This window comes from Sinohyriopsis cumingii, chromosome 8 (assembly GCF_028554795.1).
Source record: "Sinohyriopsis cumingii isolate HCF-2022 chromosome 8, ASM2855479v2, whole genome shotgun sequence".
NCBI classification, from domain to species: Eukaryota; Metazoa; Mollusca; class Bivalvia; order Unionida; family Unionidae; genus Sinohyriopsis; species Sinohyriopsis cumingii.
The window spans coordinates 54171510-54184324 of NC_142968.1; the positions used below are offsets into that span (position 1 = coordinate 54171510).

At 33.5% G+C, this 12815-nt stretch overlaps 1 protein-coding gene across 2 annotated transcripts in view; it reads right to left on the minus strand.

Annotated features, from left to right (window-relative positions):
* Positions 1-4581: 4581 nt before the first annotated feature.
* The window catches only part of LOC149793547 (uncharacterized), a 52914-nt gene continuing 44680 nt past the window's right edge, over positions 4582-12815 (minus strand). For both annotated transcript variants that reach the window (XM_089967520.1, XM_089967519.1), the window contains 2 exons: positions 12259-12609; positions 4582-9515 (listed from right to left, as the gene is read on the minus strand). In XM_089967520.1, coding sequence (XP_089823646.1) covers positions 9253-9515; positions 12259-12609 — 614 coding nt within the window. In that variant the 3' untranslated portion in view covers positions 4582-9252. The remainder of the gene's footprint in view (positions 9516-12258; positions 12610-12815) is intronic.

Here is a 12815-nt window from a genome sequence, read left to right on the forward strand (position 1 = left end):
GAAATATGTGATGCACGAGGGAAGCAGGCCCCTATCATACCACCTGGGCTTTAGCCATGTAAGCTAAAACAAAGGAAAAGCAATGTGCAATAATTTTACAGTTCTAATATATGTCACGATTTTATAATACAGTACAGTGAATTATGGTCAATTTTTAAGATTCTCAAGACAAGTTTCAACTTGTGCAGAGTGAGAAAGTAAACAAAAAGGCTGATTCAAGACCCCATTCTGCAAAACTCAAAATTAACAAACATCATGGATCTTTGCAAGATTTTTCAATAAACACAAAGCAATCATGAGGTATAAAAACTGCAGCATGTGATATAAATTGCAATGAAATATTTCTGTCATTAGTCCAAAGCCATACTTAATGCTCATATGCCCTTTTGCTAAGTGATTTTAGTAATTATAGGTTACTGCATTTGTATGGGAAAATATGAATGAGTTTTTGTATGGAATACTGCAAGACCTAGGGAGTGCAGTATATCCATCCAACAAAACGAGTTCATATTTTCCAATACAAATGTAACCTTTTTATTATATTTCATTTTTCTAATTCTACCTATGGCTTAATTATATAAACAAAATTCACTACAAGAAAAAAGTAACTGAATGTATGCCATATTCCAACTAAATGCACAAGTGCAGATTCATCATTACACAACATTATTAATTTGAACTTAGTCATGTGCTAGACATAACTTTTGAAAGAAAATGGCATTTTGGTCTACTTAAAATTGAAATTTAGATTCACATTGTGAATGAATGCGCATTGCAACAGCTTTTCCATTTGATTTGGAATGAATAATTTTTTTATTTTTGTCTAAATTTTGTGATTATGGACTTGATTTATCTGTGCAAACTCTACATGAAATACTTTGGACTAAAATAGTGAGGGAGAAACGTGTTGACATCTGCAAGTGTGTTTTTGTTCTGCCATTGAATATTTGAAATCATAATGTGCGAAAAACATGAAAACTTTCAATTGCAATTATCAAACAGATGCTATGGAATTTAATGTATATTTCATTTCAAGTGCAGTAAGGAGGATGTAACTGCACCTGGAATATAGTAGAAATTACAGTACAATTTCGAAACATGTAATCAAGCTTGAGAAAACATGACATGGCTCATGTTATTCGGATTTGCAGAACTATGAAAGGAAATTTAGGATGTAAAAGTGTAAGTATATTTTTTTCCATTCCTATTACCAATTAAAGAAAACAGTTTATTACTCGTCACTTGCATGTTATTTATAGGTACCCAGCAATGTTATGAAATCTGGCATCTCTCGCTTAAATTTGAAACAGTGTCTCAAAAAAGTTAATGGGGAATGTAGCAAAGCAGCTGGTATGTGGCAGTCCACAAAACATCTGCTTTTAAATTAGTTCATTCAGAAACAAATGTAATCAACCAAAACATAAACCGCCTACTACGTGTACATCATTTGTTCACAAAAAGTGATGGCAATCTGCATCCATTGTTTGTTTACGATAGAAAATAGTTCCTTTATGAGTGCAATATGAAGTTGCACACAAGTTCAGTATCGTAAAGTACTGAACAATTCTGACAATGCAAAGTTAACAGAGAAAAGAAAATGAGCATATAATAATTTGTATTTTATGTCAAAGTATCATAAATAGGTTCTGACAGTAGGCCCAAGTCAACACCCAAGTAGCCAAACCATGCTGTCCCAATGGTAAGATATTAATTCGAACAGACTTAGATGATTCCAGCATAATAATCAGCCACCATAGCTCTTTCTGAGCTAAGCAAACTACAATATAAAGTGGATTATAGTACAGAAGAATAAATACTCTCAATGATTATGTTATTCCTGATGAAAAACAAGCATGTGTTTTGATGATAATTTTATTCATAATCAACAATCATGTAACAATGATGAAATAGATGAAGATATAAATTAAAATGAATCACACCTGTTAAAAATTATCATGCGAATAAAAAGAAAACAATATTAAATTTTGTAAAATCTGTTTCAAATGTAAGTAAATATGAGCATTTAAGAAACAATGCCACAAAATAATAAAAAATATTGAACAATAAAACCTAAAACCACCTGCTAAGCAATTAATGATATTTTTAACAAATGGTTCACATTTTCAAGTATATTCTGCTTAATATTTAATTTTAATAAGTAAATGTATTAACTTTATACATCAGATGACTTCTTACATACATAACTATTTCCAGACTTCAATTCAAGAGTTACATTTAAATATAAGACATTTGGAAATACTAATATTATATATCTCTCTCCCTTTCCATCTCTCTATCTAATCTCTCAGTCTTACCCCTCAGGATAAATTTCTCAAAAATTACTGTGTGATATTTGCATGTCTGTAAAAACTTACTAATGGACAAGGAAAATCTTAGTCATGATTCTGTGTATATTCCACACAATCTGCAACTTAATTAACACATGCTTAAGATGTGAACCCAAAGGAATATGTTTTGTTGTTGAGCCATGGAGATGGATGACCACATAATAAAGGTTGATTTTAAGGAATTTATGAAACTTTCACAGAATAATTTTCAAAGTTGACATTATAATGCTTCAGAAGTATCACAGGCATACTGCACACATTGTTTTATATATATCTGATCACACACAAATTATTGTTCATAAAACTTTAACATTATTATATGTACAAAAATTCAAAAGCTTATGATTTTTATAGATTATTGGTGTCCAAAAAATGTGAGGTATAAAATGTTACAGAAAAAAAGAGTACATGTAGACCACGAAATTGTTATGTATCGCTTTTATGGCTGACCTTCAAGAAAGCCCTAAAGACAGATTTTGTATGACCCTTTGTTTCGCTGCAAATGTTAGCAAACATATATCTGAAAATGTCTGACATTCCGCAATTTGGTAAAAACAGTAACAAAATGAAATTTCTTAAGAAAAGGTCATTCAAATCTAAACAGTCATGTAACATTGAAGACTAATTAAATTTTATAAAATAAAAATGCCTGGACTTTTATTTAAACAGATATGTAGCTCCCTACTGGATGTAGAATATGTAATTGGTGCATCCAATATACAAATAATTCTCTATCTTTCCATTTCATTTTGCTACTACATGTAGTAAACTCTGGATCAGATTTGATACTTTCTGTTATCTGACACTAAACACAATATGTTTTGCGGTCACACTGAAGGTTTGTTTGCAATTCCAAATCTCTTCCTGTCCAGATTATAAAAATAGTGCCTAAAAACAATTAAAAAAAGTTAATGGGGAGCTAGGTTCAGCAGGTTCAGATAAACTTTGCCAAAAATGTTACTGTCATAATATAGGGCCTCTGGTTCCCATAACAGTACCATTGATTTGTAGGTAATTGCAATCAAAGAAGGTACTGTTATTGCAATGTAGTACTAGTCTTAATAGAGCTAATATATTCTGATTTGAGAAACAATATTTGGGTTTATTTGTAGCCAAAGTTTTGGCTACTGAACTTAATCCTTTGTGGTCCAGTATACTAGTGTATTGTTATGTATATTTAATTTTGTAATGTGTACCGGCTTTTTTGTCCATGATCATTTGTTAGGTATATTTAATTTCTATTGTTTTGCTAACCTTTATCCTTAATTGAGGGTAGTAGATGGGCTCACCTAACAATGTCATTTTTATAAAGAACATATTATATAGCTAATTCTTTTCTATGATCTTAGATTCTATGTTAAGTCCATTATTACTCAGAAGTAAATATGTTCATGTGGCTTCTTATCTTGGAAGATTCTAGAAGGGATCTTGTTTATGAATGTTATGGGGAAATTACCCTCATCCTGGTTAACAAAGTGCTCAATAATACTTTCGGACTAAATCACCATTTGGGATCAATGTAAGATCATTTAGACACACTGTGGATTATGTCATTGTGATATATCAAGACCGTTAGCAAATCGATACTATTTCAGGCTATTGGTACATCAGCACTTTCAAGAATTTAGTTCATTTGAAACACACTGGATTTCGTGTGCAATACTTTATACTTTTGGACTTGTGATAGGACTTTTAGGGCTATTTAGGATTTAATTCAAAATACTGAAAGTTCTTTCTAAATTTTCACTTTCTTCTCTAGGGAAATATATTATTTGTTGAAATTTACAAAACCTGCTTGTTTTCACTCTTTTCTGTACTTAGTTAAGACCACCAAGTCTTAACATTATAAGTGACATCCATTAGAAGAACTCATCCAGCAAATTGTCAATGGCTTGAACTTATTTATAACATCCATAGTATCCTTAATATATGAGGAGGAAATTTTAACAAATGGTTTGATATGTTCATCTATTGAACCTCTGAAATTTTCAGTTGGAGAATTATTCCAACTAATAGGTCTCCCCTGAATTTTTCCAAGAATAAGACTTTTATGTATTTTCAGAATGAACTAGAAGAATGTAGGCGTTCAGACTTTTTCAATAAGGTTAGAAACTTACAAAACATATTATGATCATGTAGTACCATCTATGAGTTTATCTTAATTGCCCCCACATTCCTTCAGGTAGTATTTTCTATTAAAATGTTAAACTATAAAATAAACAAATTCACAATATCTACATCATCAGATATATTTCACATTTTCCACACACTAATTTAATCATTTGTCTCTATTACACACACTGACAAAGCAACCTGATATCGACAAGTAATCCTTCCAAAATGGTAATTTAAGGTTTATATCTACACTCTGCTCATTTACATCAAGTATCTGGGTCATCAGACCTCAAAAATCACAGCAAAAACTAGACACTGTAGATAACTTTAACAGCTAATAGTACCCGGGTAATGTAAGGCCCCTAAAAAGTAACACATATTCAATGCTTCCAAAATATGTCTCATTAGTTTCTAAAGCTTCATAAAAACTGAAAAGGTTGAAAACTTTGATTCAACATGTGGCTGTAAACTGAAATTGCTTACATAAAAATATTATAGATTACTGTTGTTAGAATAATTTACCATTATAGTGTTAAGACATTTTTTTTGCATGTTCTCTCTGAACATGTGTAGTGGTTATTTCAAAATGTTTTTAAAATGAGTTGTCTTTAGACAGTTTTGAGTGCTGTTTTAGATTCAAATGAAAAAATTATAATTATTAATCTAGTGTCAGTTGTACCGCTCCGGTGGCCTAGTGGTTAGAGCGTCCGCCTCGGATGCAGGAGGTTGTGGGTTAGATCACCGGCCGAGTCATACCAAAGACTTACAAAAACGGTACTAACAGCTGCCTCGCTTGGCGCTCAGCATTAAGAGGTTAGTGTTAGGACTGGTCGGCCCAGTGTCAGGATAATGTGACTGGTTGGGACATCATGCTACATGTCTGCGGCATGATGCCCCAGTGCTAGACATCACTATAAACTGCCACATTGCAGACATCGTAGCGATATGACTGAAAAATTGTTAAAGCTACGTTAAAATTCCAAATCACATCACATCACGTGTCAGTTTACAAAATATATTTACCAATCAAAACATATTTTATTATGTAATTTAGCAGTTCATATTAATTGTGATTTATAATTTCTACTATTGCGCATTTAACATCTCATGGCAAAAATACATGGTGTAATGACCAAAGTGTGCACATAAACATCAATCTTACATTTTTCATATAAAAATGGGAAAAAGATAAATTGATAATAAAAAGAAATTGGAACAAATTAAGCTATTTGAAGTAATATACATGTTGAACATTACTTTGTTTCTTATTATATCGATTAAAATGTAGGCATCTCATCAAGTCTAGGAAAAAGCTTTAAAGTCTGAGACAAGTGAAAATGTAGGTGAAGTAAACATTCTTAAACAACTCATCCTCGACAAGTGGTTGAATAGTGGGAAAACAAACAATAAGAATATAAATTTAATGAAATCTGGAAGATAATGTCAATAGTTATGCATCTTAAAGTTCTCATGACAGGTCTCCAGAAATATGTACTCAGTTATCTTCTCATGCAATGGTGTTGGGTTTAAAATATAAATTACACATTAATTACTAGTCTAGGCAATGATAATAGACCTTGTGTGTATATGTATATATAATGACTCTTGTTGGACATTTGTACCTGACAACTAACATGGCAACTATATATCTGTGGTATTTAATGTCAAAACATCTGAAGGAGATGTAACAATTTGTGACAAAAAAGAAACATTGATATACCTATTAAATGTACTATAAACTGTAATTTTGTTGTTTTAGAATTGCAGCTGCTTTACTATTAGTATTAACACTCCCTCCACTGGAATTATTTATGCAAATCAATTTACACAATTCTTTTGTTTTGATTTTTTGTAAACTTAATATTAATTAACAACAAACATATTTACTACATCCTAAATATGTACTATTTACCGGATATGTATTTCTGGTAGGGTCAGATGATAATGAAAGTTCTTTATGGAACTATTTTTCTATTAATTTTGTTATAGACTTAACATATTTTGTCCTAAAGGTATCTTTTGCTGACAAACAGAGATAACAATAGACTTAAGAAATACATAGTGTGAAGGAGTAATATCTGCAGAACAGACTTGGGGTAACTGTGTGTGTGATTTGCATTTTTAATGAAGCTTTAACAATTTTCAGTCACATCTCTATGATGTCTGCAGTGTGGCAGTTTACAGTGATGTCTAGCACTGGTGCATCATGCCACAGACATGTAGCATCATGTCCCACCCAGCCACATTATCCTGACACCAGGCCTACCAGACCTAACAGAAACATTTTAATGCTGAGCACCAAGCGAGGCAGCTGCTAGTACCGTCTTTATAAGCCTTTGGTACCACTCTGCCGGATTTCAAACCCCCTGACCTCCCACATCCGAGGAGGAAGCTCAAACCACTTAGGCCACAGGAATAGTCCACCTGGGGTAACTGTTTACTTGCACATTTTTTACAAGTCCAGGATGTACGCTTTCACACCTCTTTTGTCTTGTGCTTTGTGGCTACAGAGTTTTTAAGCAAGTGGAAAAATATCAAGCTTAAAGAAGCTTGGTCAGATACATCTTTTTAACTGTCTGCCAATGAAACAGTGTGCAAACAAAACCTAGTCACATCTGAAACAATTAAAAAAACTGGTCCAATAACCTTTGAATTTTACTTACAATTTAACATACAAACAAATCAACTATTGAATTAATATAATAAAATGTATAGTATATCCAATTGCAGATGTCTGTTTGTTCAGCAAATACTTGCTAGACAACATTTTTCTATATACATCTGACAAGTACAGTGATTTCAGGATTTCTGGTATTATTTATTGTTATGGCTGCACATCTGGCACATTACTGACTATACCATGATGAGCAAATAGAAGCCAAGTGCCTTTCTAAAGTACATGCGGAGGCAGCTGACCTGGGATGATAAACTGTGAATCTTGAATTACAAGTTTAGTCCACCAACTAAGTTCCCATTTCAGATATATATCACCATCACAAGGATAACAAATATTAGTTACAGAATTATTAAGTCATATGCAACTTATTATACAGATAGAAGCAGGAAAACACAGCAAGTATTATCTTGTTGTACATTCTATTAGAAACATCATTAGAACAGAAGCCACTAAAATAAGTTCTGTGTAAGAAAAAAAAAAGACTACAAATTAAATATGTTTGCTACTTTAAATTATGAAGCAAAACATACAATGCATTGAAAGAAGAAAATGTCACTTACTGATGAGAAATGGAATCGGAAAATGTTCAATCTGACTAATTTTGAAGCAAAAAGAAAACAATTAACATATACTTTCCATGTCATAATGAAGGAAAACCCAAACATATCTTTATGACAAGGATATCATAGAAAATTTACTCTCAAATAGCTAATACAATCCCAAAAGGTTTTACAATGGTACAGTCCAAATAGACCTAATCAGTAGTAGCTGCACTGATTTCAATATTCTAAACACAAAGTATTTATTAAAAGAATCCTAGATGGATTCTATATTGCTCACTGTGATAGTTGACATGTCTGTGACATGCTAGTTCACTCATATTGAAACTGCAGAGGGGGTAAGTGGAGCTTGGAGCACATAGCTGCAACATGGTGAATTAAAGGTGGCATCATTTGTATTTTTTGATACAAATATAATTACTTTCTTGATATGAAAGGCTGTCAATTATACAACCAGCATGGTCAACTGGATTTATCCTTGCCACTAAAGACTATCTCAAAATTCATAACTCAGAAACTGTCCACAGCCCTGTCCAAAAAGCATATACACTTACTAAGCACAGGAAGTGTGTTAACCTGTGCAGTCAGCATATACTTCTGGGTCTGCCCTTACACTACTAGAACACCTTTGGGATTTTAACTTGGAAATCATTCAGACCCCCACTTAAGGCAGCTGGCTCAGTGGACAAGACATTAGCCTTATGATAGAAGGCTGTCTGTTTTGATTGCAGCTATCTAATCAGCCAAGACAGTCATTAATATGCATGTACCTTGCTCACATTCATCCTCATCAGAGTTCATCATGCTACAGACTTGAATACCTGGTCTCATTGAAATCTGATCAAAATTATGGCATATATAGTATACATAATCTCATCTAATCAGGTGCAAAATCACCTCATTAATGTGTGGATGTTGTTCATAATCAAACACCTCTGTCATCTTGATGAAATAACCTTACATGTCAATTCTGATCAGATATATGGCCTCCAGAGTGTTCACAAGTTCCAGCAATAAGATGCAAGGTCACCTTGCTGTTCATAATCCAAGACCTTAAAGATATGAATATGATCCAAAATGAAGCTTCTGAGGGATATAAAAACAAGTATAGGCAGATGACAGATGAAGCATGCCAGATTCTGACACACAAGAAATAACCATAAACCCAATTTACCTTTAGCCTGGTGAACTAGAAGTCACTATGTATTCGTTAATTTTAAGACTCTACTCTGGGTCTTAAAAGCTTTGATACCTTTTGCATGCACACATTATCCATATTCAAGCATACAATCTATTTTTAAAAATAAACACCAAAAATGATTATGATAATGTATTGTAAATTCACATTTTAAAATTTGACTGTTTTGGCAAAAAGAGACATTATGACCACTGATCAATTACTGCAATTGGGAGTGAGTCACATTATATTTTGGATGGATCTTAAATGCTTGTTAGATGTTTAAATTTTGTGGTTATTTTATATCTCACTAATAATCATGATAATGAGATTGCAGTTTAGCAAAATATTAAAATTTTTGCTTAATCAATATATTTACTGGAACTTGTTATATTCATCAAAACGGATATTCATCTTCCTTTTAATTATTGCTCTGCAGACTGGACACTGCTGTAAAGAAGAACTGCAGTTGGCACAAGTCACTGCATGGTTACAGGGCATAAAAACCATATTCATTTCATTTGCAAAGCAGACTTTACAAAGGGCAGCATCACGCAATTCCTGGAGCTCTCTCATAGTTTCTGAATCAGTATGAGTTTTATGCTCTGTGGTTTTTTCTTCTGTCTCATGTCGTGGGTCTACAAAGAAAGTACACTGCTTTGTAAATTTTTACCTTAAATTCTAATTTGCGAGCCATTCTAAAACTTCTTAAGGAAGCATATACCAACTATTATATCTAAGTGCAGGTACGAATGTAACTTACCAGTTATTTAAATGCATTAACAAGAACATGAATAAATTAGTAAACAGGTGATTTCTAACAATTTAAACCATGTAGCACAATGCTGTTGTGGTTTTAATGCCACTTTTGAGCACTTGATATGCTATATGGCAGATAACTACTAAAATGTATTAATATGTGTCTCAAATTTTAAAAATATCTTCAATGGTTTTATAATTTGAGCACTCAATGTAACCACATCAACATACTCCCACATAAGGTTCTCTAGCCATAAGAGTTTTGGAACTATAACTATGAGGTATTAAATGACCATGCTATGAACTTGAGGCCTCAATGTTTAGACCAGAAAATCACTCACCTTATCAGCATATTTTCATGTTTTGTGGGATAAAACTATCAATTTAAAAATTATGATTCAGCCTATCAGCAGATATCACACAGGCTTATAATACTGTTAATGTGATACATAGCAATAATTCAATATTATGTGTGACCTACCAAAGCTAGCTCCAAACTTAAAACAGCAGCGGAATTAGGCTTGTTTGATGGAACATGGGTATAAAAAGATGTTGGCATCTTCGCTGAATTGGGGTTCTGCATTTACCCTAGTTTTAGCAATGAATAACTTACCTATCAACTTAATTAGTCCATTATGGATTAAGCATATTTGCTCAGATGCATATAGAAGTAAATATCAGTATTATCTATTATATAGATGTAGAGTAGTCACCCTCTTATAAGGCCACCCCTATTGCAGCAGGGAAGTGGCCTTATAATGAGGGTGGCCTTTCTAGAGGGGATGACAAATGTGAATAGCAAATACATATAATGTCACACGTACATTTAATTCTAAAACATTTAATATTTTCATTAAAAAATCACATGCATCTTGTGAAATAAATGTAAAACAAACTGCTAAATCATTTTCAAAAGAATGTTATGAATAACTGTTAATATAGTTTTAAAACTGTCTTTATAATTACGTTACAGATCACATCATCTGTCACTTTGTTGGTAACAGTCTAAAAAACAAACCAGTTTCATCACAATTAAAAAATATCCTTGCTGTCATATCCACTGCATATATCATTTAGTCTTTTGTTCCAATCTTCTACAACCTCATTATTAACATCAGCTGGTTCTCCACTAAGGACAGAACACTTAATATTGTGTCGCACTTGAAATCTGTGCAACCATCCATTACTTGCGGTAAAGTCATCATACCCCAATTCAACTGACAAAACTGTTGCTTTTTCTTGTCATTCAAATCAGGATACAAACATCTCCTGGCTCAAACAATCTTCTTTTCTCCGTCCATTTCACCTTCCCCCTTCTGCAGAATTGTTTCCTTATCTTTCACGATATTGTTGATCTGAATCTTTCCGACATCAGTTTTCCACAAGGATCCTCGCCCCCTCCCACACACACACCTCCTGATCAGTTGAAGTACTTTCACTATCTCTTCTAAACTGAGAATTTTTCTTTCCGTCAATGACATGTTGATCTTTCTGCAGTTAGTTATTCATGTTGCCAACGACAATACTGATAAAACAATTTCTTTATGCATCTAAACAAATTGCCGTGTTTTTAAAGGAAGTGATCTTGTCACATGATTCGTTAGTCATAGTCTGGTACCCTATTGTTTTAAATATTTCTTTGCACTAAGTGAGAGAAGCCAAAACGGCTTTGATATGTACCATTAACATCACGCAAATTTGACCTCGCGGCCATTAGGATTTGTAATTTTGACAATTATTGTCAGTAGTAATAGCCACTAATTATCAAAGTGAACAAGCTCAACATCTTACTAAGGGAAGCTATAAAGGCTATCAAACCATTTTCCTGCTGACTTGTGTATTGTACATCGATGCTGCCACTTCTCAGCTGTTACTACTGTTCAATAATTGTAATCTTAACAATTATCAGAGTGACTAAACTGGACATCTTATGATAATACAGCAATAAGGCTACTTGGATTACATATACTTACCCTTTTGTATGGATTAAAATTTAAGTCTATCTCGGCTTTATGGAATAAATGTGGCTTCTCCTGAGGTGTAAATTATATAATATTATCCTTAGTGGTACATGTACTTAGACAAAACTTCTTTCAGCAACGAAAACCTGACTTCGGGAAACAGAAATCAGATTACTCAACACATATTATGAATAAAATACTGGTTCTGGATACATATTAAAATAAACTGCGGCCGCTTGTAAGGGTTAAATTTTATATTATTGCACTAATATGCTGGCTGCTGGTCGCATTAGCTGGGTGGCCATTCGTGAGGGGTACTTTTGAACACAAACTCGTCGGTGCCAATGGATTCTGGCCATAAGGAGCGGGTGGCCACTGGTCAAGGGGGCCGTTCGAGAGGGGGACTACTGTATATACAATCACTCTAATTTAGCCTTTCAATGCCAAATCCACATATGATCTTTCAACCAAACCATAATCTGACACAAACAAATGCAAAGTGATTCCCTGTATGTAACAGAGGTCAAACAGAATCTAAATGCATGTCCTCTCTACAGTAATGGTCATAAAAGGTTAAGTCAAAACTGTATTCTGATAAAACACAACACATGGCTATGCAATAATTCAAGAATATTTAAAAATGGTAAAAGGATGAATTTACCCAAAAATTGGGTAGGTGTACAATCAGATTCCTTCTTCACTTCTACAGTAGGTGCAAACTCTGGTTCCTCCTTGACTTCAATGGTAGGTGTAGACTCGGGTTCCTCCTTGACTTCCATGGTAGGTGTAGACTCGGGTTCCTCCTTAACTTCTATGGTAGGTGTAGACTCGGGTTCCTCCTTGACTTCTGTGGTAGGTGTAGACTCAGGTTCCTCCATCGCTTCTGTGGTAGGTGTAGTCTCAACATCCTCCTTCACTTTTACATTTGGTGTAGACTCCAGTTCAACTTTCACTTCTACAGTAGGTGCAGTCTCAGGTTCCAACTTCACATCTAACAGGTGAACAGATTCAGCTGGAGAAATATAAGATAACATTTCATTTGTAGATAGATCTACCTGATCACTTAGATATAAAATCACAAAATATCATAAAGAAGCCGGTTGCCTGCTCCATTATTTTACCCCAGCAAAAAACAGAAGAATAGAAGTAAGGAGGAGGACCTGTCCTTGCATGTTAACAAGAGCTAACAGAAAATAGAATAACCTGCAGGTACAGAAA